Raw genomic sequence first — 27,871 nt, 5'->3', positions numbered from 1 at the left:
AATCCCAGGGCTTGGTACAGTGCTTGGCACATAGTAAGCACTTAACAAATACTATTATTATTATGTGCCAAGCACTTTTCGAAGCACAAGGGTAGTTACGGGCTAATCAGGTTGGACACGGTCCCTGTCCCACATGGGGTTCACAGTCTTAATCCCCATTTTGCAGATGATGTAACTAATGATAATAATAAATTATGGTATTTGTTAAGCACTTACTGTGTGTCGGACACTGTACTAAGTGCCCGGGTGGTTATAAGCAGATCAGGTTGGACACAGTCCCCGTCCCACGTGGGGCTCACAGTTTCAATTTCCATTTTACAGATGCGGTGACTGAAGCCCAGTGAAATGAAGTGACTGGCCCAAGGTCACACAGCAGACAAGTGGCGGGGCCGGGTTTAGAACCCATGACCTTCTGCCTCCCAGGCCCATGCTGTCTCCACTACGCCATGCTGCTTTTGAAGCACAGAAAAGTGAAGTGATTTGCCCAAGGTCACACAGCAGACAAGTGGCAGAGCGGAGATTAGAACCTGATCCTTCTGACTCCCGAGAGTGATTGAGGTGTTTTCCCTTTCTGCTCCCCGTGTCTTTCTCCTGGAAAAACTGCATTTTTCTTGGCCCCTCAGTTTTCTTCTCTGTCAAATGGGGCTGACCATCCTTGCCTCTTCCCCAGCTCGTGGGATTGTTGGGAGGCAGAGGGGGCCCCGGAATTGGAAGTGGGTTTCTTGGGAGAATGGCTTGTTAGATCGAATGGGGAATTTGTTATACTACTGTCATGTGGACACTGAATCAATCAATTGTATTTATTGAGTCCTCACTGTGTGCAGAGCACTGCACTAAGTGCTAGGGAGAGTACATCATAACAGAGTTGGTAGACATGTTCCCTCCCCACAATGAGTTTACAGTCTAGAAGGGGAGGCAGACATTGATATAAATAAATAAATTACAGATGTGTACAGAAGTGCTATGGGGCTCAGGGAGGGGTGAATAAAGGCAGTAAATCCAAGTGCCAGGGTGGCGCAGAAGGGAGTGGGAGAATAGGAAATGAGGGCTTAGGGAAGGCCTCTTGGAGGAGATGTGCATTTAATAAGACTTTTAATGTAGGGAGAGTGATCATCTGTTAGGTAGGAAGAGGGAGGGTGTTCCAGGCGGGAGGCAGGACGTGGGTGAGATGTCCGTGGGAGATAGATGAGACTGAGGTAGAGTGACTAGGTTGGCATTAGAATCAATCAATCGATGCTATTTATTGAGCGCTTACTGTATGCGGAGCACTGGACTAAGTACTTGAGAGAGCACAATACAGCAGAGTTGGTAGGCACATTCCCTGCCCACAAGGAGCTAAATTGGAGGCAAAACAGGTATTTAATCTCCATTTTCCAAATGAGGAAACTGAGGCCCAGGGAACCCAAGTGACTTGCTCAGCGTCTGTGACAGTAGGCAAATGGCGTAGCTGGAATTAGACCCCAGCTCCTGATTCCTGGCCTGTGCTTGCTAAGCCACCCTGCCTTCTCCCCACTTGAGCCTTGTGATCTGTGGAGATGTGCTGGATTTCTTGGGAGGAAGAGGCCCAATTCAGGGATTAGGGAGAGGAATTTACCTCCTGGGGTCCCCAGGCTAATTGTTCCAACATTCCCAGTGAACACACCCCTCTGGCTGGCTCTGTTAATGCAACCTCTTTCATCTCTAAGAAACCCCGGTCTCCTGGAGTGCAGGCAGAAGCAGCATGGCTTAGTGGAAAAAGCACAGACTTGGGAGTCAGAGGATCTGGATTCTAATCCCAGCTCCCACTCTGGGCAAGTCACTTAATAATAATGGTATTTGTTAAGCGCTTACTATGTGTCAAGCACTGTTCTAAGTGCTGCAAGCTAATAAGGTTGGACTCAGTCCCTGTCCCACATAGGGCTCACAGTCTTAATTCCCATTTTACAGATGAGGTAACTGAGGCCCAGAAAAGATAAGTGACTTGCCCAAGGTCACACAGCAGATAAGTGGCGGAGTTAGGATTAGAACCCAGGTCCTTCTGGCTCCCACTTGGCCATGCTGTGTCTCAGTTTCCTCATCTGTAAAAGGGGGATTCAAAACCCGTTCTCCCCTTTAGACTGTGAGTTCTTGTGGGACGAACTGTAACCGATCTGATTAACTTGTATCTACCCCAGTGCTTAGTACAATGCTTGGCACTGAGTAAGTGTTTAACTAATACAACAATTATCACAGTCAATCAATCAATCAATCATATTTATTGAGCGCTTACTAGGTGCAGAGCCCAGGACTAAGTGTTTGGGAGAGTACAATACAACGGAATCAGCAGATACGTTCCCTGCCCATAATAAGCTTGCAGTCTAGACAGGGAGACAGATGTGTTACAGGCCAGTTAATTACTCTGGATACAGGGAGGCAGAGCTGGGGCCAAACTAGAGTCACATGGGCCGAGCCAGGGGGAAAGAGGAAGGTACAGGAAGGAGTCAAGGCCATAGATCCCTGAGAGGTTCCTTCTTCCCCAAGCAGTCTTTCCCCTGTTCTGGTGTGGCTGCACTTCTTCCTAGGTGTCCTGAGCTTCCTTTCCCTCATTCTACTACAGGAGCTGGGAGGGTGTTACCATCAGGAGGAGTCTCCCATATCTCCCCACCCAGGGCCCTCTACCACATCAGTGGCAGAATCAGGGAGCCTTTGAATCCCCCACCCCACTCTTAGGTGCCCACTACTTTCAGCTAGGTGGTGGCAGAGAAAGTCTTCGTCTTTCCAGTGAGAGAGTTCTGATTAGATAATAGCTGAGACTACAGTTGAGGCTGAAAGTGGAGCCAAAAAACTTTTCCAGACTGTTTTCAGCAGATATTTTTTTTGGTGTTGGGGAGGAGGCCCGGGGGAAGGCTGGGGAATAAAGCAGGGATGGAGAGGAGCGGGTGCTAGGGCCTATTGGTTTGGAATATAAAAATACAGTACTGGGCCAGATGGTAATTGACATGGAAGAGACTACATTGAAGTGGGTGGCTGTGTTTTCCCTCCCACACCCACCTCTCTCTGCTCCATCCCCCTTCCCTATTCATTGGGGTTCTCTAGAGTCTGGCTTGATTCTGGCCAAGCCCCAGGGCCCACTCTGGTCCTTCTGATCCTGCTCAGTACAGTACCATTCCCTGTTCCTAAAGGAGAGCATTTAGTACAGTGCTCTGCACACAATAAATGCTCGATAACGACCATTGATTGATTGACCCAAATGATTCTGGACCCTCTGCTGAATCTTTATGCTCCTAGAACTGACCCAGCCTCTCCAAGAGTCACAGATCAGGGCTGAGTCTCTCAGGCCCACTCCTCTGGACCCCCACTCGTATCTGAAACCCCTTCCCATGGGGCCCCCACTTGTGTAGCTATTGAGTGTTGAGTGATTAATGATTTAAAGCAGAGGGGGGAAGGCTAAAGGGCAAAGGGCTAGCTGAACTGAGCAGGTGGTAAGGGCTGGCTAGGCATTGCTTCCACTGGGAGAGGGGTCAAGGAGGTTTGGAAGGGAGAGGGGGTGTTTGGTGAATTATTAACATGCCCCTGCAATGGGTGACCTTGCTGAAGGGCTTGGGTAAAGAGACCTCTGGACTCACAGAGCTGTCGGTGAGTCCAGAAGAGCAGAGTGAGTAAGAAGGGGAGCTGACAATGGAGACTCTCTGCTGAGAAAGAGGGTGGGGGTCAGTCCCAGAAGGGCCAAGGGCCTCTGTGGAAGAGGGAGCCCAGGGAGGGGAGGAATGTGGAGGAGTTGGGAGAAGGGGTCAGGCAGAGAAGGCATTTGTTGTGAAAGTGAAAGAATGGAGATTCAGAAGGGCTTGGGGGACAGATGATGGGCGTGTAGATGGGCAGCCCTGAAGAGGATGAAGCCTCTTCGGGTCCCCAGATAAATAGCTTCTGACCCCAGAGCAATAACTAGTGATCTAAAGAAACAGATTGTCTTAAGCCAAGGGAGAAGAGGGCCGGAAGCCACAGGGGTTTTCTAGGAAAACTGGGGGGCGGGGGGAGGGTGGAAACTGGGGCAGTTTGTTTCCTTGTGGGAACAGACTGAGGGAACCCAGGTTGAAGTGGACCTCTCTGATCAGGGAGCTAGGCTGAAAGTTAGGAGCAGGCTGGAAAAAGGGCAGAAACGACAGGAGACACTTCTGCTCCCAGGATGGTGGGCTAGCTGCGTGGGCGGTCGGGCTGCTTGGGACTGCTGAATTTTGTGAAAGCGAGCTTCTGGGTGCCGGGGCACGATTTAGGGCCAGCTGGAGAAGACCCCAGAGTGGCGACAGGGTTGTGGGGGAGGAGTCTTGTAGAATTGGGGGTGAGGTGACGGGGTGGCATCGGGTACAGAGTCTGGATACCTAGCCTCTTCTGCCCCTTTGAGTCCCCTCTGGTCGGTGGGGTGTGGGCAACATACAAGAGATCCCAGGACAGGTGGGAGCTGCCTTGCTCGACCTTCTGCCCTCCTGGTAGGTAAACAGTTCCTCGGTCTCTTGCAGGTACCATGGGTGGCAGACAGTGCTGAGAGCACCTAAGGCATGGCGACTGCTCTGCGGATCCTTCCTGGCCTTTCCTGTTCTTGCCCACGCTTGCCCTGGGCTATCCACGCCCCCCGCCTGGCCAGCGGCATGGCACTCCAGAAGGAGGGCCAGCAGCTGTTTGAAGAGGCGGTGCGCATGGTGCTACCAGGTCCCATGCTGCACCGGGCCTTGATCCTGGAGCCCGATGGGCTGCGGGTGCGGGACCGCAGCTTCCAGCTCCACCACAACCTCTATCTGGTTGGCTTTGGCAAAGCCGTGCTGGGTATGGCGGCCACAGTCGAGAGCCTCCTGGGCGAGCACCTGGTACAGGGTGTGATCAGCGTGCCCCGGGGCATCCGTTCGGCCATGGAATGCGCCGGCATACAGTACGGAACAGGGGTATGGGGTGGGGAGGGAGAGGGCCTGGGGTCACCCTGTCACCCAGAGGGTCATCTCCAGGTCCTTGCTGGTCATCTCATGGAATCCAAGGGTCCCTGGCATGGGGGTGGATTCCCTTCCTAGGGGCCCCAACCAAGGTGTCTCTACCCTAGCTGATTGCCCCCACCCTCTTCCCACGCTGTTGGTCCAAGACGCAGCCGAGGGCACACGGGTGGCACTGGTGGAGTTCCTCATTGCCCCCTGGAGGTGAGGGGGCCGCCGGGAGGGGTGCTCGTTAGTCATCACCCTCGCGACCTCAGCCTGACCTGGGAGTGTTTGGGAGAGAGGAGAGTGGGAAAGCAGGAACACCCAGGCTCTCCTCCCCTCTGTTCCCTATAGGGAGATGCTGCTAAAGCCGCATAGCCGGATCCAGGTGTTCGAGGGAGCAGAGAACAACCTGCCAGACCGTGATGCCCAGCGGGCTGCCCTGGCCATCCGGGACTTGGCTGAGGGGCTCTCAGCCAATGACCTGCTTCTTGTGCTTATCTCAGGTGAGCCCGGGCCCTATCCCAGGAGAGACTGCTCCACTGGGCCTAGGACCCAACCAGCATTCACTCCTCCCTCTTGTCCTGCAGCTCTCTTGCCTTCTCCAGGATCCCTGGCTCTCAGCTTTCTGGGGGTCTCCACTCACACCCACCACAACCCTCTGCCTTGCTGCTCGTTCTTTCCCATGACAATCCTGCCCCCTTGGAGGATGGGCACTGAAGCGGGGAACAGCGGAGGTTTCTCTGCCCTGAGATCTTCCTCTCCCCCCCACCCTGGGGTATGAGTTGGGGGAGCCCCAATAATGAGACTGCATGTTGTCCGGCTGACCAAACGAAGTGCCAGTCCCAGTATCCCTACACGGAGGGACCCCAAGCCCACCCACGCATCACCATTCTAAGCCACCTGCTTCTGTTCCTTTTGCTCCCCATCCAGGCCCTGGGCTTGGGCCCACCCGCCTGAATCCTCTGGTGTCTGGGTGAAGCTGCCTTCTCTTTTCCTGGACCCAGCCACTTCCCCATCAGTTCTGTGTACCTAGCTGGGAGGGGCACCTCTCTCGTATAGGTCACAAGCCCGGGCAGAGCGGTTCTGGCTAGCCCAACCCTGAACCCAGTGTCTCCTGGGTTGTTTTCTAGTCTCCCAGCACATGCTGTCTTGTTGCTTCTCCTCCCACCCCTGCTCTTTCCTTGACCACCCAGAAAGCTCGAGGGAATCTACGCCTAAGAATCTTGCATAGGCTTAGGTCAGTCCTTTGCTCCTGAGCCCATGGGCTCCGGGCCAGATATTAACCCACTGATGTTTGGATTGGGCTTGGCTACCCGTATAGCACCCCTGCAGCTCCCCTATTTTCATGCATTAAATTCCCTCCCCCACCCAGAGCATTGAGGCCTGGGGTTGACTTAGTGTGGTATATAGGATAGAAGTGAGATGGATCCTGACAGAGCTCCACCTCCTGACCTGATTGCCGCCAAGTCCCCTCTGTCTGCCTCCCTGCCTGCCCTCAGGAGTGGGGAATCGGGCCAGACCATGGCCAGGCAGTTGATTTCTCATGTGACACTGATGAGGTGGTATAGGACCTGAACCAGTTTCAGGGAAAGCGGATTGCCCCTCTCATCCCCTTCCCCTCTAAATTTCCAGCCCAGACTTCTCTCCCAGATTCTCCTCAAAGACTCCCTGACCCCCTGTGCCTTTTCTCCTGTCAGTCCCCTCGCTAATTTCCTCCAGAGTCTCCGACCCCTTCCCACCTCTTCCCGATGCTCCTGCTTCCCTCTCTGACTCTCCCACTGTCCCATTGTAGGGGGGGGCTCAGCTCTGCTGCCTGCCCCCATCCCACCCATCACTTTGGAGGAGAAGCAGATGCTTACCAAACTGCTGGCAGCTCGGGGTGCCACGATCCAGGAGCTCAATACCATCCGCAAGGCCCTGTCCCAGCTCAAGGGTGGGGGGCTGGCCCGGGCCGCCTACCCCGCACAGGTTGGTGATCCCCTGCTCTCTGAGCACCGGAGGCAAGAGGACCTCAGCCCAGCATCCTGGCTTCAAGAGCCTCTGCCTCTCTCCCTGCTCCTCCTCCCCCCAACCCTCACTCCCCGACCCAACCTTGGACCAGGCCTTCAACTTCTCTGGGCCCCTGAACTGATCTTCCCTCTCCGTCTCCCCTGGTCCCTTCCCAGGTGGTGAGCCTGATCCTGTCAGATGTGGTGGGAGATCCCGTGGACATCATTGCCAGCGGCCCAACAGTGGCGAGTTCCCACAGCGTGCAGGACTGCCTGCACATCCTCACCCGGCATGGTCTGCGGGCAGCCCTACCTCGGTCTGTTAAGACTGTGCTATCCAGAGCGGACTCGGACCCCCGAGGCCCCCCAAACTGCGGCCACGCCTTCAACGTGGTCATCGGCTCCAATACACTGGCCCTGGCCGAGGCCCAGCGACGGGCCGAGGGGATGGGGTACCGGGCCCTGGTCCTCAGCTCGGCCATGCAAGGGGAGGTGGGCCGCCTGGCTCGCTTCTACGGGCTACTGACCCAGGCAGCCTCGGCCCGACTTTCTCTCCTAGGGGAGGGTGGATCAGCCCGGGGAGAGGTGGAGGAGCTGCTGAGGGGCCTGGAGGAGGAGCTGAAGCTGGACCTGCAGCTGGAGGAAGTCCTGAAGGCTGTGGGCGAGGCTAGTGGCCGCGTCTGCCTGTTGGCTGGCGGGGAGCCCACAGTTCGACTACAGGGCTCTGGCAAGGGGGGCCGCAACCAGGAGCTGGCCCTGCGGGTGGGCATGGAGCTGAGTGGGGTGGAGCTAGGTCGCTGCGAGGTGCTTTTCCTTAGTGGAGGCACCGATGGGCAGGATGGGCCCACAGAGGCAGCAGGGGCCTGGGCCACCGCTGGACTTGTGGGCCAGGCTGCTGCAGAGGGGTTGGATGCGGCCGCTTTCTTGGCCTGTAATGACTCCCACACTTTCTTCCGCCGCTTCCAGAGTGGGTCCCACCTGCTCCTGACTGGCCTCACCGGGACCAACGTCATGGACGTCCACATGCTGTTACTTTGCCCCCGCTGACCAGGTCCAGGTCACAGAGTGGTTCCTGGGCTTCTCTCACATCCCAGACCAGAGGTCCTCCAGGGGGCAAGCTGGCAAAGATCTAACCGAAGCCCCTGGGCAGATCTGGGGTGAGGGGAAGCCACTGGATTCCCTCCCCTGGACTTGGGGACGGTAAGAGGACCGGGTCTCAAGAAAACAGAATTGGGCTTTGTCCCAGCTTCGGAGCTTTCTGCCTGACTGAGGGCCAGCCAAGAGTTGTAGCCTTGACAGACTGCCTGGGGAAGTGGGGCTGGGAGGGGTGGGGTGGTGGAAAGGGAGGGGAGGAAAGAGAAGGCAGGCAAGCCTCTGGGTTGGAAGCAATTAACTGGGGATCTGTTGTGGAGAGGACCCCAGAGTGACCACCTCTGGTCTCTTGTCTACAGCTATTTTCAGCTGGAAGTTGCCTGCTTCCCCTAGGGGTATCTCCCTTGCTCTAGTCCCAGCTGAGAAGGGGAAGCAGGGATAACGGAATCAAGGAAAAATGCCAGAGGAAAGAGGTTATGTTTGGGGGGAAAAAAATCTGTGAAAATGAAAAGCACAAAGTCATTGTCTGGTTGTTTTGGTTTCTTTCTTCTCTCTCCCTTCCCAACCTCAAACCACCCACCCTTTTCTTTCACACTGAGTGGCAATTGGAGCCCACCAGAGATGTGTCATTATAATCTCTCTGGGGTGGGGTGGGGAAGGGGAGGGCTCCAGTGCCCCCTACCCTCAATCCTCTTAATCCAGAGCCATTGGGCCTGTGCTCCTTTCCGAGAACTAGGTCTCTTGAATCCAGTCCCCACGTCCTAACAGGAGCTTGGGGATGAAGGGCAGGGGCCCATCACACAGCATGTGAGCTGCTAGAAGGTGGCTAGAGGCAGACCAGGGATTAGGTATTCCCTTAGCAGCGAGGGAAGGGGAAAGGCAGGGACACCAGTTTCCCACCACTTGCCACCTTTTGGGGTTTTTTTCCTGGCCAAAGCTTCGGGCTTCAGCAGTGGAGGAGAGGGGAGGAGAGCCTGGCAACTGTCCAAAGCAGCAGAGACATGATTCTATCATCTCTCCCTGGAGAGCTGCCAGGAACACTCACCTGTCAGTTCTCTTCCTGCCCATGGCACCCCGGGGTTATTCCAAACTCTTCAAGCCTGTGGGGTGGAGGGTGGTAAGGGAAGAGGCGAGCCTATCTGAAAAGGGATGGAGATGGTCCGTCCCCCCCTGCCCCTCCAGCCACGCTTGGCAAATTGCAAGGATGGCAGGGAGGGGGAGGAAGGGCTGCAGAATCAAACTGCCTTGTCTCCGGCTTCTTAGATTTCGGGAGGAGAGAGTGTTGTGTACTCTGTCCATCCCCACACTCTCCACCCCTTGGCTTCAGGCATTCTGCAGCTGGAACTGGGCCCGAGCTTGTGGAGCCCCCCAATCTTGGACTCCCCTCTAGCCCGTTCCCAGCTCCAGATGCAGGAGCTTCCTCTCTGCTGCTTCCTTGAGTCTTTTCCAATCTGCCAGGAGATGCCGGGATGAAGGTGTTTCCTGGGGCGGAGGCTACCTCTTCTGGATCTCCTCCATGCCGAACCATGCCCCAGCCTGGTTCCCAGAGGACAAGGTTCTTCCTGCACCACTTTTTGCACCCCCCCACCACATCACTTTATTACACCCACTCTGCTCTCCGCTGCCTCCCCCCTCCGTGTTGCACGGCTCCAATCCCTATATGAGTGAGCAGCAGGATCACATAGGAATAAAAAGCCATAGAGCACAGCGGGGCCATGTGGCTGCCTCCTGGGAGGGACTGTGTGTGTGGGGGGGAAGTGCTGGCCAGGTTTGCGTCCTCCTGTCCTCCTGTCCCCCCAGCCCTGGCCCAGGACTCGTTTCAGTGGCCGACCACTCCTCGCTGACCATCAGGTCCCAGTGTTGCAGAGGGTTCAGGTGGTTCTGCCAGACTCCTGGCTCTTTTCCCCCCAAGCAAATCGCTCCCCTCCCACCCTCCCCACCGCACCCCCACATTTCTCCCTCCCCACATTAACACAGGTAATCATTCAGCATGAGCAGGCTCTGGTCTCTTACCGGGGGATACCTCTGCCCCCATTCCCCGCCAAAACCCAAATTGGTCCTTGCTCCCTGGGCAGGAGCCCTTCAGCCTCCCTAACTGCAAAGGCTGAGATGCTCCAGTTCTGCAGATAGTTACAGTTTCAGGAACACAATCTCTAACAGGCCAGTAAGGAGACAGGACACTGATTTCCTTTATTGGGAGGTGCAGGCTAGAGCACTGGTGTCGGGGAGAGGGAGGGGGAAAAGATTGGGAGGAGGAAAGGGAAAACTAGGGAATGAGGGAAAAGGAGAGGGTTATGGGGATTTGGGGGTCAGACTGAACTGCATTACCAGAGCCTGGGGGGTCTGCTCCCTTGTTCAGCTCTGGGCCATGGTCTCCTCTGCTTCTTGGTCCCCATCTCCTAGCTCTCCTCTACCTGGCAATGACCCAGCCTAGCCTGGGGAAGGCTTGAGATGGGTAGCCCATCTGACACTGCCCCAGGAGGAAGGAGTTCCCTCCCCTTTCTGGACCTCCATTTCCCACTGAAGCATGTCATTCATGCCCACTTATTTCTTGAGGTCCAAGAGACTGCCCGAGATGCGCTCCGTGAAGTGTCCTGAGCTCCAACTGCTGATTCTGGGCAGTTTCCCGTGTCTTCTGCTTGAGTGGTAAGGGCACGGGATTGGCATCCCGAGACCTGAGTTCTAAATCCGGCTCTCCCCGGCCTGCTACGTGACCTTGGGCAAATCATTTCCCCTCTATGGCCCCAGTTTCCTCATCTGTAAAACGGAACAATGATACCTACCTCTTCCTACCTGGCAGGGGTGTTGTGAGGATAAAATGAGAGACACGTGATGTTGAAAGTGCTTCGAAGAAATGAAAATGCTGTACAGTCAATCAATCAATCAGTGGTATGAAACAATTGGCTCATTTCAATACCCATCCTCCCCATATTAGGGAAGTCAGGTATGAGTTCTGGGATCCTGTTACACCATCTGAAAAGTGACCAGAAGGACTCCTTAAAATATGGCCTCTTTGGCTGGGGTGGTGGGAGGAGGGGCATAGTCCTGCTGTCCTCTTCCTTCATTTCCTCCTCTACCTCCTCTGCCGCTCTGGCTACTCTATTTGCTCCCATTGGCTTGTTTTCTGGAGATCTGGGGGCTCCGGCTGACCTGCCTACAGGGTGGCTGAGCCAGAAGCAGCCCCCAACAGCTGCAGAAGCAATGGAAGTGGCAGTAGGGATGGATTTTGTTCTGATGTCGTGATGTGGCAGAGGCAGCAGGGGAGGGGCAGCACCTCTATGAATGTCTGTGGTGTGTCCCTGTCCTCTCTTCTCTGTCTCTTCATGTCTATTTGCCCCTGTCTGTCTTCCTTTCCTGCTTTTTGGGCCTCATCATCATCATCAATGGTATTTATTGAGCACTTACTGTGTGCAGAGCACTGTACTAAGCGCTTGGGAGAGGACAATACAACAGAGTTGGCAGACACATTTCCTGCCCACACCGAGCCCCAATTCTGCCCCACTTTGCACCCTCGAAAATATGGTCAGCTGGCCCTAGCACTCACATGCTCTGGGGCAAGAGGGGGACATGGGGATAAAGATTGGGCACAGATCTGCCCAGCCTGCCTGTGGCATACATATGTCCGCCCTCACGGGCCTGGGTTGCTACCTCCCTCCAGTGGAGGATGCATCTTCTTGGGCCAGATACAACTAAGCTCTTGCTGTTTCTCTGGGATCCCCAGATCTGCAGCCTCCAGGCACACACCCCCCACCCCCGGGGTAAAGTGACTATTTTGGTCATCTAAGCCTTGGGGCTCAAGAGGATGGGGGTGGGGTCAAGAGGGCAGGAAAAAGAGGTGCAGGGAAAACAGAAAGGGAAAGGGGGTAGGGGGGGAAGAGAAAAATCATGACCACTGCCCAGATTGTTTCTTGGAGGTTGCTAGAACAGCTGGAAATCTCCCAAGTAATGCCCTAGCAAGGCCCAGCTCAGGTCTGGTGGCAGGAGTAGCAGCCACAGCAATTGCTGTTGCTGCCACAGAGGAGGAGAAGGAGCTAGAGGAGGAGGAGAAGGAGGACTTTTGACCATCATCCTGGTCAAAAGTGGGACCCAGAGACTTTGGGGGTGGGACTAGGATGGCCAGCAATGGCACTCAAACCAGACCTCAGGACACACGTGATATACGCATTATGCCGGCAAACAGCAGCACACCACAATGTCATACAGATGCCATTTTGCAAAACTCTGCCCAACCCCATCCGAACCTAGAGCGTTTCTCTAGGGTACCCTCCCCAGTCCCATCTGCCCCGCAATTGCTCTGGAGCCATAGCATTCCTCTGGACCCCGCCATGACTTCCAGACCACAGAACTCAATGGCAGGAGGCCTTACATACGAGGCATAAAGTTATCCGGTGCCCACCTTTGGACCTCACAGGGGACAGATCAGTTGAAAACCGGATTGGTCCAGTGTAAAATCAAACAAATGGCTACACTAGGTGTTCTGGGCCTGGGGCTGGCTCCAGCCCTGGATGAGCAGCTTTTTTTAAGCCCCTTCTCATTCCATTCCATTCAGTCCATTCATAAGAAATGAACTGTAACACAGGTTAGGCTAATAAAAATGAAATAATTGATGAGCATCTAACATTCACTAGCATCCTTGCTCTCTCTCGCTCTCTCTCTCTCTCTCTCTCTCTATATATATATATATCAATATCAATTACTTATCCAGAAAATACTCACCCTCCCTCTTGTTCCGGGCTCCTCCTTTCTTTTCCAGGTTCCATCTCTCTGACTCCTTACTGCATCGTCTGGCCTTTTCCTTTCTTCTCTCTTGGCACTCCCCCGAGTCTTTTTGCTAGTTTCACACCTCCAGAGCCACTATTCTTCTGGTTGGTAGGAAGCTGGGCTTGAGAGACATACCTGTTCCTCATCCATCTAGGGGCCCAGTGGCCTCTGTGGTTTAAGGGGTTAATGCAATGGGTGGGAAGCACAGGTCTGATCTATATTCCATGGTCTGGGGCAATGCCACAAAATCCCCTCCCCACAACATCACCCTTTCAACAGGATAGACCTGTCATATACAGTATAGGGACTGAACTTGGGGAATTTGACCCCCCCCATATATCTATATCTATATATAATTTGATTTATAGTCATGAATATGACTATAAAATAAATATATATTTAATTAGGGATAAACCTGAAAAAAATGAAAAGAGTTCCTTTAAAAACTTTGTCATATTTTATCATTTTCTATTGCCCAAATGTTCTTAAGTTGATTTACAAATCCACTGTAATTCACAAATTGATTTAACCCATATAGGGGATAGTCAATCTCAATAGATTTGATTTGCACTTATTCTAAAATATGATATTTGGATGATTGGATCGTTTGGGGATTTCTTTTTACTGCATTCCATAAAGAATCTGGAGACTCCATAAATAATTACTACCCACTAATACTGCTTATCTCATGTCAGTGTCATCGCTCCAATAGAGAGCCATCACCTCAAACCAAGATTTGGCTCTTGTTAAATTTTGGATTGATGATGGAGCCCAGCACTCTAAATTAAGCAAGGTTGTCTAACATTACTTTGTAGGCTAATTGGTAGCAGTGATGGTGAACATTTGTTTAGCCTTAACAATTGCTAGAAAGGAGTAATATTACTGAAGGAACACTTGCTGTGTAGATGTTATTCATGATAAAAAATAAAGCTAGACGAACCCTTTTTGAAATTTAAACCAGATTTTTACTTGAATAAAAAACCCCGTAATTGCTCCCTGAAATATCTTTTTTTAACGGCCCCCACCCCCAATCCATACTCTTAGTTTTACAGAAGCTTCCTTCCAGCGCCCCCCGGCCCCACAACACTTCTTCAGTCCTGTGCCAAGCTCCCTTATTCTAGAGTGTCTAGGGAAGTAGCTTCAAGCTGGCAATGGGGCGTATCTATTCTATTTCTTTTATTTTGTTAATATGTTTAGTTTTGTTCTCTGTCTCCCCCTTCTAGACTGTGAGCCCACTGTTGGGTAGGGACTGTCTCTATGTGTTGCCAACTTGTACTTCCCAAGCGCTTAGTACAGTGCTCTGCACACAGTGGGCGCTCAGTGGGTACGACTGATTGATTGATAGTAAACACTGAAAGAATCAATCAAGCAATCAATCAGTGGCATTTACTGAGCATTTATTGAGTGCAGAGCATTATTCTACTTCCTTGGAAAGTGCAATAAAGCAGAGTTGTTAGACACAAACCCAACCCACAAGATCTTGCAGTAGTCAGAATATATGTAAACCTGAAAGTTAAATTACAAGTGTTCACCTGCTTGGGCTCTGGTGAACTTCAAAACAACATATACAAAGCTATTGGTAAGGAGATTTTTTTTAAAGATATAAATATGCTACCATTTAATTTAAATTTATAATTTATCATATGTATATCTTTCATAATGAAATTTAATGAATAATGTTAACACTATTAACTACATTTCATGTAGATTTTATCATTTTCAAAATATATTTATATTGATTTGGTCAATTTTTTCAGATTTTAGGAAAGCCCACATCATCCCCCTGGCCTGGAATGCCCTCCCTCCCCACATCCGCCCAGCTAGCTCTCTTCCTCCCTTCAAGGCCCTACTGAGAGCTCAGCTCCTCCAGGAGGCCTTCCCAGACTGAGCCCCCTCCTTCCTCTCCCCCTCTTCCCTCCTCCATCCCCCCCCCCCGCCTTACCTCCTTCCCTTCCCCACAGCACCTGTATATATGTATATATGTTTGTACATATTTATTACTCTATTTATTTTACTTGTACGTATCTATTCTACTTATTTTATTTTGTTAATATGTTTTGTTCTCTGTCTCCCCCTTCTAGACTGTGAGCCCACTGTTGGGTAGGGACTGTCTCTATATGTTGCCAACTTGTACTTCCCAAGCTCTTAGTACAGTGCTCTGCACACAGTAAGCGCTCAATAAATACGATCGAATGAATGAATGAAGTGGGAGGAACAGCCCAAGGGAGATTTACTGCTCTATCCAGGATTCGCTTGGCAAACTGTTTTTTGCCTGCCTGCCCCTGCAGTCCACACTGCCTGGTACAAACCAGCAATCTCATAAGAAAGAAGTTTGCCAAGTGCTTCTCAGGCTACATCTGGTTTACTCATACCACTCTGGATAAATCAAATTCAAATCCCTTGTCCTCATTGCTTCATACCCTAACTTCCCCCACCCAATCATTCAAGCCCACCCTGGTTACTGTACTCCATCCTGACTATTCCAACCTGGCCTGAATCTCCAACCTTGGGTCCTTGCCAATCCCACCTTAATCACTCCCTACCTTGACCATGCTGACTGTTCTACTCTGATCTTTTCAGCCTGCAATTCTTCCCATAGTCACAGAAACAGATGGGATGGGGAGGTGGGGGGGGGGATGAAGGAGAGTGTGTGTGTGTACACACACCCTTTGCCAGCATTCTGCATTCTGTTCTGCTCGGACTCCCTATTCCTCCAACTTTGGGCTCGCCCACCCTGCCCTAGCTCCATTATGCTCATCTCTCCCTGCTCCCCACTCTCCCGTGTTTGCTTTTCAGCTAAAGGTTACCATGGCAACTCCCCAAAGTCCAGCCCATTACTCCTACTGCCTGAGCAATGAAATACGGAATGAAATGGGTTAAGCCAAGGGAGGGGACACATGAGAGAGATCCCCCCACTCCCACTCCCAAGGCATGTAATACAGAGGCCCTGACCAGATGACCTGGGAGAGCAGTGGAAGGGAGCAGGAGTTTGGAATGGGGAGCTGTCTAGGATCCCTGAGACCAGGCTCAAACCAGGGAGGGAGCTAGCAGCCATCCCATGGGAGAGTTGGGGAGGAATTGACTCTACTGACTAAGGCACCCAGAGGGTGGAGGCCCAGAAGTGCTGGTTCCCACATAGTTCCCACTGGTTCCTAGAGAGAGATGGACCTAGCATTCCCTAGACCCCCTCTGACACAGCTCCCAGCACTGAACCAGTTCCCTTCTGGCCAGAATTGGCTCTGAATTGGTGGGTGTGAAGTCTGTCTGTCTGTCGCCAAATCCTGCCTTTTCTCCCTCTACGACATTTTCAGAATCCCCCACCTCCTTCTCCATCCAAATAGGCACCATGCTAGTCAAAGCACTTGTCACATCCCTGCTTGACTATTGCATCAATCAATCAATGAGCACTGTATTAAGCACTTGGGAGAGTACAATACAGTCAAGTTGGTAGGCACACTCCTTGCCTACAAAGGAGTTTACAGTCTAGTGGGAGGTCAGCCTCCTTGCTGACTTCCCTGCCTCCAGCCTCTCCACTCTATACTTAATTCTGCTGCCCAGGTCATTTTTCTAAAACACCGTTCTACACATATCTCCCCATTCCTCAAATACCCCTTCTGGTTTCCCACTCTGCTCTATCAAGCAGAAACTCCTGACTACTGGTTTTAAAACACTCAATCAGCTGTCCTTCCTACTTATCCACTCTCTTCTCCCACAATACCCCAGCTTGCCCTCTTTGTTCCACTCAAACTAACTTACTCACTGTGCCTCATTCTCACCTCTCCTGCTGCTGACCTCTTGCTCGCATCCTCTCCACTGTTTAGAATTCCCTCCCCCTTCTTATCCTCCAAAGCTTCAAAGTCCTACTGAAATCACATCCCAGGGAAGCACAGGAAGATGGAATAACATTGAAGGACCCCAACAACGGCCCATCTACATCCCACATCCCTTTTCTCTCATCCTGATCATGTCCAGATCCTTGGAATCTGGCTTTCTGGCCCATAGAGTGGCGGGGAAGGAGGAGAGAGTGAGACAGAGACGGAAACAGAGAGACTCTCCCACTCTGGGTGACCGCTCCTTCTTCACTATTCTTCTGTTCTGAGTAATCTCTCCAGTTTGGAGATCCTCAGGGAAGAATGTTTCTTAGTCTTCCTCGTTTACTGCTTCAGCATCTCACACACGACCCTCCCTCCCTCCCTGTCAGAAAGTGTTTTCTTATATTTACCCAGAATCCCTCAAGTTGAAGTTTCAGTCCACTTCATCTTGTTCTGACCTTAGAGGAGATGGACCATAAAAAACTGATTCTTCACTCAGTGGTTCTCAGTAAATATTATCTCTACTATGCACAATAATTCTACAGAGGCTTAAACATTTAGGTAATACCATTATTGGATTAGACCAATGGTCCGTGTGGCCCAGTATTCTGACTCTGGCAGTGACAGAAGACGTGCTTGGAGAAATCATGTGATGGTTGGTCCCTTTGGCAGTCACCGTAATGTTTAAGGAATATACTCTCTAACATCCCTAACGTTTCCTTGTCACATTCCCAACTCTCCCTCTAGTAACCCTTTATGGACCACTCCTCATCCATGACTTTTTCCAAATTCCTCTGGAACTTGCTGATATTTTCTTCAATATTTGATATCCATTATTAAGACCCTCTCTCAGTCTTCTCTTCTTTCAAATGAATAATCACAGTTCCTGTCCTCATTGGCCTTAGTCTCCCAAACCTGTAAACTATTATCATCCAATCCCCTGAAGTGGGTGTTCAGGTATGCTTGGTGCTGTGTGCCATAGTCAGTACACCAAACTGCCAGGTCTCAGTCCCTCTGAAGGCAGTCTCTCTATCTCTGCCCTTCCATACTGACTCTCCTGTTCTTTTCTTCGTACCCCCATGCCTCAGTCCCACCGACCTTGTTTGGTGGGGAGAATCACCCCTCAAAAGTGGGGGTTTGCAGGGGAAGATCCTGGCTTCTCAGAAAAATGCTAGCCTGGTAGCAAAGCTCTACCCTCTCTCATCCTCCAAGGATGTAGGGAAAGTCAGAGCCCCATAGAGAACAGGTCTTCAGCTGCAATTTTCCCTCCGAGCTGGTGAGTGCCAGACAAAAAACCATCTCATGCAAGTGTTATTTAAAATCAAATCTCCTCCAAGAGGCCTTAACTAACTCCTTTTTCTTCTTCTGGTACTTGTTAAGTGCTTACTAATGTGCCAAGCACTGTACTAAGCACTGGGGTAGATACAAGCTAATCAGATTGGACACAGTCCATGTCCCACATGGGGCTCACCATGTTAATCCCCATTTTACAGATGAGGTAACTGAGGCACAGAGAAGTGAAGTGACTTGCCCAAGATCTCACAACGGACAAGTGGTGGAGTCAGGACTAGAACCCAGGTCCTTCTGACTCTCAGGCCCGTGCTCTATCCACTAGACCATGTTGCCTCGTATTTCCTCTTTTCCCTCTCCCTTCTGCATAGCCCTTGCACTTGGATTTACACCCTTTATTCATCCACCCTCAGCCCCACAGCACTTATGTACATATCTGTAAATTATTTCTTTATATTAATGTCTGTCTCCCCCTCTAGACCGTAAACTCGTTGAGGACAGAGAAACTGTTGCCTAACTTTGTTATATCACATTCTCCCAAGCCCTTAGTACAGTGTTCTGCACAAAGTAAGTGTTCAATATATACGATTGACTGATTGATTGATTGACTCACCACATCTTCTTCTGGATCTCTGACCGCTTCCTCTTGCCCCTACCTAGAAAACAGCTTAAAAACAGCTCCACTGCTAGCTTCCTCAAATGGCCCATCCCTAGATGCAACATGCAAGCCTACCAGAACCCCCTTTGCGGTTCTGGACCGGGGACAGATCAGGGAATAATGGACTGTCTGATACCAAACTGGACAAATGGCCACTTTACCAGGCGGGAGTCAGTGACCAGTGATCTCAAAGGGTTGGGGCAGCCCAAACCCCATCTGCGAAAGCAAGGTCTGAGTCAGCCTTTCATTTGGGAGTCATTCATGCATTCAATCTTTCAATCGTATTTACTGAGCATTTACTGTGTGCAGAGCACTGTACTAAGTGCTTGGGAAGTACAAATCGGCAACATATAGAGACGGTCCCTACCTCCCCCACCCTCGAGCCTGTCTGTGGGCCATGACCTTACTTGGGAGGGGAGCCAGGAAAGGAGAACATGAGACGTGTTCTAACAGTCTTGCTCTGCTCACCCGGGTTGTGCCACGAGAGAGGTTTGAGGGTATACCTGATGGAAGGCCCGTTTCTGCCTTGTAATGCTTCTCTCATTCTGGCCTATTTATTCCTGACCCCCTCTCCCTATCCGGGTCCTGGGAAGGAGACGTGAACCCCAACTAATAACAGAAGAAGTGGCTGAGAGTGGTGCCCAGTGGCAGAGGAATGCAGCAAGTGCAGATAAGGGGCAGGCCAGCTAGCTCAGGAAGCCTCAGATGAGCAAGTGTCGGAGGCCCAGGTGGTGACTGGTTCACTGGTTCTCCAGACATTGCAGGAAGTAGAATATAAGCCGGCAGGATTTGAGGATTGTTACCAATGATCCTTGAAGATAGGATTCCCCTAACTGCAGCCCACAAGCCAGGTGTGGCCCATAAGGAGGTACATTCATAGATTTTTTTGACAGGTAATGACTTCTTTACCCTGTTTTAGTACTCCCCCACCCTTCCAATAGCTAGGCTGTAGGGGCTCCCCAAGATCACTCCAAGTCACCCCAGGAGAATGGATGACTAATATGGGTTCTGTGGATATGGGGTCACTGAGGGGCGACCCTGGGGTGTGTACATTTTTCCCTCTTGCTGACCCGATTTTGGAGGAACATCTGGATTCATTCATTCATTCAATTGTATTTATTGAGCGCTTACTGTGTACAGAGCACTGTACTAAGCGCTTGGGAAGTACAAGTTGGCAACATATAGAGATGGTCCCTACCCAACAGCGGGCGGATCCTTCCCCTAACCCTGAACCTAAACTTAATCCAAACCCAAACTCTCTCCTTACCTGTTGGCGATGAGTACTTCAAGTCAGTGTGCGATTTTGGACTTTCCGGCTTTCTGCTGGCTTTCTGCCTGCCCCGACTCAGGAATGATTGGCCCTTGAATTCTGAAGATTTGTCAGCAGTTCCGGGAACGTGGATGTCCCACCTTCACAAAAGCTGGGGAATCATAGAGTCACCTAAGAGATCAATTTGTTCAACATCTGACATGTCCCACCTTCCCCATCTCAGCCATCGGCCCCCAACCATGTCTCACATCCAACCCAATTGAGGCTGAGAAGCTAGCTAGCCACCCAAACTCCAAGACAAATGTTTGGCCAGATGTGCAATGCCCTCCAGCCTACTCTTATTTCACCTCAAGGTGCCAGCTTGAATAAAATGTGCAAGTCCGAGGGTCTAGACCACCAGCTCTGCCCAGCTGTTTTATTGCTTCTTGACTACAAGGAGCCAGCCTTATGGACTTTTGCCAGATCAGGTGAAGCAGCGTGGCCTAGTGGAAGGAGCACTGGCCTGGGAGTCAGAAGACCCGGGTTCTAATCCCAGCTCTGACACTTGTCTGCTGCGTGACCTTGGGCAAGTCACTCAAATTATCCAGGCCTGTTTCCTCATCATTAAAATGGAGATCCAATACTTGTTCTCCCTCCTACTTGGACCACTCACCCAATGTGGGACGGGGGCGGTGTCCGACCTGATTATGTTGTATCTACCCCAGTGCCTAGTACAGTGCTTGGCACATAGAAAGCACTTAAAAGATACTACAATTATTATTATCGGGTAGCTGACCTCCCTGTTCTCACTGTCAGGTTGTGGGTCTCTGCTCCGGTAAGACCAGCCCTGGGCCAGAAGGCGTTTGGCTGAACTGAGCTGAGCAAGAGAAGAAAGCTCCTCAATTAGCAAGGATCCTGGGCTGGACCTTTAGTCCATTCTCCCTGCGAACAGGGATAGCTGCAGGTGCAGAATGATTTACCGAGAGGCTTACTGGCCCCTTAGTCACAGGATAAAGTCTCTTCTACCCCAGGAACTCATGATAGTTATCCTAGGAAGATGGTCTACCCACACTCCCCAACCCAGGGACAGTGTGCTTGCCCCTGAAGGGTGGAGGGCTGTATTACAAGCAACTGCCCGACCAGAGCTCTGGTGGAGACACAGAACCGGGCATAGATCATGAGTATCTGCACAGACCTACAGACACCAAGCCGGATGCAGGCATCCCCCTTCTAGACTGTGAGCCCGTTGTTGGGTAGGGACCGTCTCTATATGTTGCCAACTTGTACTTCCCAAGTGCATAGTACAGTGCTCTGCACACAGTAAGTGCTCAATAAATACGATTGAATGAATGAATCCCACATCATCTCAGACCGACAGACATCTGCACAGGTCTATAGTCACCCGTTCCCTCCCCGGACAACATCTGGAGTGTTTTCAATGCTCTACCAGCCTCGACTGTGGGAGGAGAGTCAAGCAGAGGCATACCCATTCCTTTCCTAGCTTGGGCAGTGGCTAGCAAGTGGAAAGCAATCTGCTACAAGTCAAAACTCACCTGTTCTGGGCAGCAGCGGCATGGGAGAGAGTTGAGGGCGGAGATTCAAGTTTACTGCAGGGAAGAAGACAATGGTAAACCACTTTTGTGTTTTTACCAAGAAAACTCTATGGATACACTACCAGAATGATTGCAGATGGAGGAGGGGCGTTCTGGGAGAATTGTGTCCGTGGAGTCGCTATGGGTCAGAGACGACTCGACAGCATAAGACAAGAACAAGTAGCCACCCATATAGACACCTGGACACTGATGCGGACACCTGTTCTGGCATTCAGATCTGTACTGACACCCATTCAGTCACCCCGGTACTGATTCAGACTTAGGTACAGACCTAGAGACCTCAGTACAAACCCAGCGACATGGACACTGGGTTTTTAGGGAAGCAGTCTAGCCTAGTGAAAAAAGCACGGGCCTGGGAGTCGGAGGACCTGGGTTCTAATCCCTGCTCCATCACTTACCTGCTGTGTGACCTTGGGCAAGTCACTCCACTTCTCTGTGTTTCAGTTCCCTCATCTGCAAAATGGGAATCTGATGCCTGTTCTCCCTCCTATTTAGAATGTGAGTCAATGTGGGACCTGATTTTCATATATCTGCTCCAGCACTTAGTACAGTGCTCGGCATATAGTAAGTGCTTAACAAATGCTATTATTATTACTATTATCACAAAGAACCCCAGACACCAGCACACACATCAACACAGACACTCACACAGACTAATGTAGGCATCTTCAGATTCTGGTGAGATGCTACAGACAGACAATCCCCACATACAAAGGCAGCCCCAGATTCCAATTAAGCTAGGTAAACAATATAGCTCCCTCAGACATCAACCATCACACTGACTGGGTCAACTCCAACACCCTCCACCCCAAAAAAACCCCCAAGCTGGTAGCTACCCAAAGCACAACCTTACTTATTTCTTCAGATTCCCCCTCCCTTCCACATCAACTCGACTCGCTCCCTTTGCTCCCCCATCTCCCCGCCCCACGGCACTTATATATAAATGTATATATCTATAATTATATTTATACTGATGCCTGTTTACTTGTATTGTTGTCTCTTCCCCCGCCCCCCCCCCCCCGCCCCCCGACTGTAATCGCTTTGTGGGCAGGGATTATCTCGATTGCTGTATTGTACTTTCCAAGCGCTTAGTTCAGTGCTATGCACACAGTAAACACAGTAGGCGCTCAACAAATACGATTAAATGAATGAATGAATTCCCCAGAGTCCCAAACTGACCGCCAGAGGCCCACTGTTCAGCAGGGGGTGCAGCGGAGAGACCATAAACCCGGACCCTGGAAGTCCTGGCTAAAATATTGACTTCCCCACCAGGCTGCGGAGCCCTCTCCAGGCTTCCTACCTACACACAGCTCCACTACCTCTGATGGGAATAGGAACTTTTTCCCAGCCTTTTTGCTATTGCATTTGGAAAGCTGAGGGCTGATTGAGTCCTACTCCCTGGTTTGCCCTGAGGCTATTCTGGTCTGCAGCTGGAGGGGGTACAAGATGGGGCGGCTATTGGTTCTCCGTGCGACTCACCTCTGCAGGACTCACCTCTAAGGGGCTGCTGTTCTCCAACGGTTTTCTCCCCAGAACTACTGCTGAGTGGGAACTTTCCTGGAGAAGCAATGTTTGCGGCTGAAACAAAGAGAAAGGGAGGGGTTGTGTGGGAGTTTGGTGGGGCAGATAGGAGGAGAGGAGAAACCGGAGGGTTCAGAGGAGAGAAGAAAAGAAGAGAGGGAGAGGGGAGAGAAGCAGAGATGAGAAGGAGAACTGTAAGAGAAAGGAGAGAAGAGAGGTTAAAACGAGAGGTAGAGAGTTGTGAGGAGAGAGGAGGGAAGAAAGGAAAAGAAGATAAAGGAGACTGCGAGGAGATAAAAGCAAAGGGAGGAGAGGGAGGGATTGAGTAGGTGAGATTAAAAGGGAGGAATTGAGTAGCGAATGGAGTGAGGAGAAGAGGTAGTGAGAAACAGAAGACAGCAGAGGAGAGAAGGGTGAAAAGGAATGGGAAAAGAGGAGAGGAGAAAGGTAGAGGCTGGAAGAGAAAGGGGGAAGAGAGAAAGGAGAGGCAGAGGAGACGTTTAAAGAAAGAGGCAGAAAGGTGGGCGGAATAAGAAGATCATTTGGAACTGCCCTGGGGGGGCTCGCCTCCGCCCTCCCCCTCTCAGCTCCTCCTCCATCACCCCCTCCTCCCCCCCGGCCCTGAGGGGTACCCACCCTGGTTTCCAGTAATTGAGTTCTGAGGAAGAACGGGGATAGGCAGGGTGTCTGGGAGGGATTAATGGGGAGGGAAGGGGGGAGGGAGAAAGGGGTGGGGGGAGAGAGGGAGGGAGGGGGAGAGAGATAGGGAGGGACAGAGAGAAAGAGACAGAGAAGAGAGAGCCTAGGAAAGGAGCTGAGAGTTCAGAGATGGATGGGACAAAAAGGAAAGAGACAGAACAAAGGTGGCTGAGGGAGCTAGGTCCCAGGAATAGCTATGCTGGGAGGTACAGGAGTGATGTCGGAGAGGAGATGGGGGAGCGGGAGGGAAAGAGAGGTGGGCTGCCTGGTCTGAGCACTTTCATAATAATAATAATGATGATGGCATTTATTAAGCGCTTACTATGTGCAGAGCACTGTTCTAAGCGCTGGGGGGATACAAAGTGATCAAGTTGTCCCACGTGGGGCTCACAGTCTTCATCCCCATTTTACAGAGGAGGTAACTGAGGCGCAGAGAAGTTAAGTGACTTGCCCAAGGTCACACAGCAGACATGTGGTGGAGTCGGGATTCGAACCCATGACCTCTGACTCCAAAGCCCGTGCTCTTTCCACTGAGCCACGCTGCTTCCCCTTTTTCATAGGGACCCGCTCCCCGTGGAATAGGGAGCATTGTGGAGTCCAGGGTTCCTGGAGGTTTAGAGCAGTTGCCCTGGAGGCAGAGCTCATCCCAACTTGGCCCCCCCCCCCGCCTCTCCAGGGGCTGCAGAGCAGGGTTTAGGACCTTTGGGGAAGCAGCACCTTTCAGAGATGGGGGCCAGCCACCCATGCCCCACTGTAGACCGTGCCTCTTGGGGTCCTGGCTGGGGCTTCAGCCATGGGGTAGGGAGAGTGGTAATGGGGTGAGGGTCACCGAACCATGTCCCTGCTCCTCCCTTAATTCTGTCCCTTCCCCTTCCCTCCTCTTCCTGCCTCTGCTCTTCCCCTGCCCCTGTCACCGCGCCCCCCCCCCCCCCCCCAGCTTCTCTCTGCCCATGAACTCCCAAGGCGCCCCTTCCCCCGCACCCCGGCGTGCCCAAAGCCTAAGGAATCACCCAACCGTGGGGTTCAGGTCCTACCTGAGCTGGAGGCAGAACGATGGGTCTCTGGGACCGGAGAACAGACAGCCCACTCCATCTTCTCTCCCTCCTCTGGCTGCTGCATTGGCCGGCGGTGCTGTTCTGAAACTGCCTCCTCCCCCTTCTCCACTTCCCGTCCCAGTGTCTGAGCAGAGCTGGGGCAGACAGACAGAGGAGAGAAAGAGGGGAGCAGGGGGCGGGGAGCTCTCCTCCATGTGTGCGCACAGCACTCTGCAGTGCTCCCTGAATCCCACCCACCGTGCAGGCACACGCGCACACACACACACACACAACTGCCAGTATTAATCCACATCCCCTCAGTCCCTCAGTACAGACCTTCACAAATCATGTCACACAAATACACAGCCTCACAGTGTCACAATCAATATCATACGTATTGTTATAAATAATATATCACAGAGTCGCACACACACACACACTGCCTTCCCCCACCCAGCTCTCTTTACTAATCCACAAATCACTGATGGGAGTTACTTTGGGAGCTGGCTGCAAAGCCACACCTGAGGCATTATTCTGGCAAGTCCTGAGGACAAAGCAGATAGACAGGACTGCAAGACAGTCTGAATAGTGAAGAACTTTTTCCTGAACTGGCCCTCCCTAAACAGTTTCCTCTGCCACTGAGACAGGAATAGGGAGGGTAGTTATGGCTAACTGTCCTGTAAAAGGAATTCTGAGCACAAGCCCTCCCCTTTTCAGTCCTCAGAGGAGGCTGTGGTCCTACCCCCGGTCTGCCTTTAGTTCTGTCTTCTCCTCCACCTGGATCCTGTCTCAGCCCACCACCAACCAAGCCCAAACTCCCTCCATGGATCTCTCCTAGCAAATAGAAGGGGCAGAGGGGCAGGGCTGGATCATTAATGTAGTCATCATGGGGAGTAAGGAGGGAGTGGGGAAGGGGACTTGGAGGGGACAGTATTGGGGGAAGGCTAGAGGAGTCCAGTGTCTTCAGGGAGGAGATCTGGGGAGGAGGGCAGGGGGTGGTCTGGAGGAGGCAGGAGAGGAAGGCTTCATACTGGCTTGGTTCTTTCCCCCCCACCCGTAGATTCTCCTGAAAATGGCTCTGCTCCAGTTAGGAATCTGCTCTAATTTAGGGGTTCTGGGAATGGGACAGTTCTAAGGAAGGGGATTCAGTCTCTTACTTTCTGGGAAGAAAGACAAGTCAAGACTTTTGCCCTCCCCTGCAGTGTGCCTGGGTAATGTATATACACACACACACACACATATTTTGAGACACACAGTGTCATAAATATACATTCATAGGATATAGAGACACTAACCTATGCAGCAACACACTCAGATAATTTACACAGTGACATCCCCACATGTACAGTGGTAATGAAAGCACACTCTCACACCTGCCCAACTCACTCACAGTGACATATGCTTAATGACCATCTCATGCACACAGGGACAACAGAACATTTCTGTTCACAGTGACATTCACTCCCACAGTAAAATTCATTCATAGTGCCTTACCCATTTGGTGATGTACCCTCACAGTGATATACACAAATTATTATTATTGTATTTGTTAAGTGCTTACTATGTGTCAAGCACTGTTCTAAGCACTGGGGTAGATGCAAGTTAATTAGGACGACAAAGTCCCTGTCCCATTTGGGGTTCACACACACACACACACACACACACACACACACAATAGTAACTTATGCATGCTCACATCCTCAAAGAGAACCTCTCTTGGTTTGCTTCCTTCTCCAGTCCAACTCTGAGGCTGAGCAAAGCCAGGAGGGGTGGGGGAGAAGGGAGGAAAGGAACTTGGGAGAAGTGAGCCAGGGTCCAGAGAAGCTGTGGGGAAGAGAGATAAGGCAGGGAGGGGGAGATGAGAAGGGGAGTTTAAGAAGGGAACACTATTTCCCTGCTGTAGGCCAAGTCACCTCCCATAACCCACTGAAGCACGCAGAGGGAGCACAGCCTAGAGGAGAGGGGAGAAATTCTCTTCCACAATTGCAGGGGACAGTGGGAACATGGAATCTGGGAGAGGGCACCCAGCCCTGATAATTTGGCAGTATCCAGCAATGCTAACCTTGGCAAGCAGCCATGGATGGCTCCATATATATGCAAGTGTGCATAGTAATAATAGCAAAATTAATATTATTATGACATTTATTTAAGCACTGAGATAGATTATCAGATTGGACCCAGTCCCTGTTCCATATGGGGCTTCACCACTTGCCTGCTGTGTGACCTTTGGTAAGTCACTTGACTTCTCTGTGCCTCAGTTTCCTCATAATAATAATAATAATAATAATAATAATGATGGCATTTATTAAGCATTTACTAGACTGTGAGCCCGCTGTTGGGTAGGGACTGTCTCTATGTGTTGCTGACTTGTACTTCCCAAGCACTTAGTACAGTGCTCTGCACACAGTAAGCACTCTATAAATACGATTGATTGATTACTATGTGCAAAGCACTGTTCTAAGCGCTGGGGAGGTTACAAGGTGATCAGGTTGTCCCATGGGGGGCTCACAGTCTTCATCCCCATTTTACAGATGAAGTAACTGAGGCCCAGAGAAGTTAAGTGACTTGCCCAAAGTCACACAGCTAATTGGCAGAGTTGGGATTTGAACCCATGACCTCTGACTCCAAAGCCCGGGTGCTTTCCACTGAGCCATGCTGCTTCTCTAAAGCGGGGATGAAATACCTATTCTCCCTCCCGTTTAGATGGTGAGCTCCACAAGGAACAGGAACTGCGTCTCACCTGATTATCTTGAATCTACTCTAACACCTAGTACAATGCCTGGGACATAGTAAATGCTTAACAAATACCACAATCATTGTTATTATTGATGTCAAAATTGATCTTAGCCCCATTTTACAGATGAGCAAACTGAGGCACAATAAGGTTAAGTGACTTGCCCAAGGTAACACAGCAGGCAAATCAACATCATCAACATCTACGGCTGAAGTGCCTATCTATACAGGGCACTGAACTGAGAGTCTCTGAATGCAGAATATCATAGTGAGAACCTATGCATGAGAGATTTTATCCTGAGCACCAATGTGTTTGTAGAGTGTGTACTCAGAGCCTAGTGGGTTCTGGGCACTGCACTGAGCACCTCTGAATGCAGACCATGGTACTGAATGCCTGTATATTTGCAGAGCCCTATGCTAAGTGAAGCAGAGAAGGAGCTTGGACTAGTAGAGAAGCAACATGGCCTAGTGGAAAGAGCATAGGCCTGGGAATCAGAGGCCC

At 51.3% G+C, this 27,871-nt stretch overlaps 1 protein-coding gene and 1 long non-coding RNA gene across 6 annotated transcripts; one reads left to right on the top strand and one right to left on the bottom strand.

The window, feature by feature from the left end:
• The first annotated feature begins 516 nt into the window (after positions 1 to 516).
• On the top strand, positions 517 to 8,054 carry GLYCTK (glycerate kinase). 4 transcript variants are annotated; one of them, XM_038771159.1, is made up of 5 exons: positions 517 to 558; positions 4,473 to 4,879; positions 5,271 to 5,422; positions 6,712 to 6,887; positions 7,085 to 8,054. In XM_038771159.1, exons 2-5 carry the CDS (start codon positions 4,512 to 4,514, stop codon positions 7,952 to 7,954), a joined length of 1,566 nt encoding a protein of 521 aa, XP_038627087.1. In that variant the 5' UTR covers positions 517 to 558; positions 4,473 to 4,511; the 3' UTR covers positions 7,955 to 8,054. The 4 variants fall into 4 exon arrangements, with proteins under 4 accessions (XP_038627087.1, XP_038627089.1, XP_038627088.1 ...); XM_038771161.1 differs by lacking the exon at positions 517 to 558 and adding an exon at positions 3,578 to 3,613; XM_038771160.1 differs by lacking the exon at positions 517 to 558 and adding an exon at positions 3,622 to 3,662.
• Positions 8,055 to 10,164: 2,110 nt separating this feature from the next.
• Positions 10,165 to 24,726, bottom strand: LOC119949085. 2 transcript variants are annotated; one of them, XR_005457165.1, is made up of 6 exons: positions 24,637 to 24,726; positions 22,877 to 22,960; positions 21,323 to 21,376; positions 19,788 to 19,941; positions 12,716 to 12,928; positions 10,165 to 10,972 (listed from the first exon to the last, which is right to left on the bottom strand). It is a non-coding gene; the product is annotated as an uncharacterized LOC119949085 (long non-coding RNA). The 2 variants fall into 2 exon arrangements; XR_005457164.1 differs by lacking the exon at positions 24,637 to 24,726 and having other exon boundaries at positions 22,877 to 23,085.
• Between the last annotated feature and the right edge of the window lie 3,145 nt (positions 24,727 to 27,871).

This window comes from Tachyglossus aculeatus, chromosome X2 (genome assembly GCF_015852505.1).
Source record: "Tachyglossus aculeatus isolate mTacAcu1 chromosome X2, mTacAcu1.pri, whole genome shotgun sequence".
In the NCBI taxonomy this organism is placed as follows: domain Eukaryota; kingdom Metazoa; phylum Chordata; class Mammalia; order Monotremata; family Tachyglossidae; genus Tachyglossus; species Tachyglossus aculeatus.
Note: the sequence above shows the minus strand (reverse complement) of the source record. Positions and strands in the feature narration are given on the sequence as shown.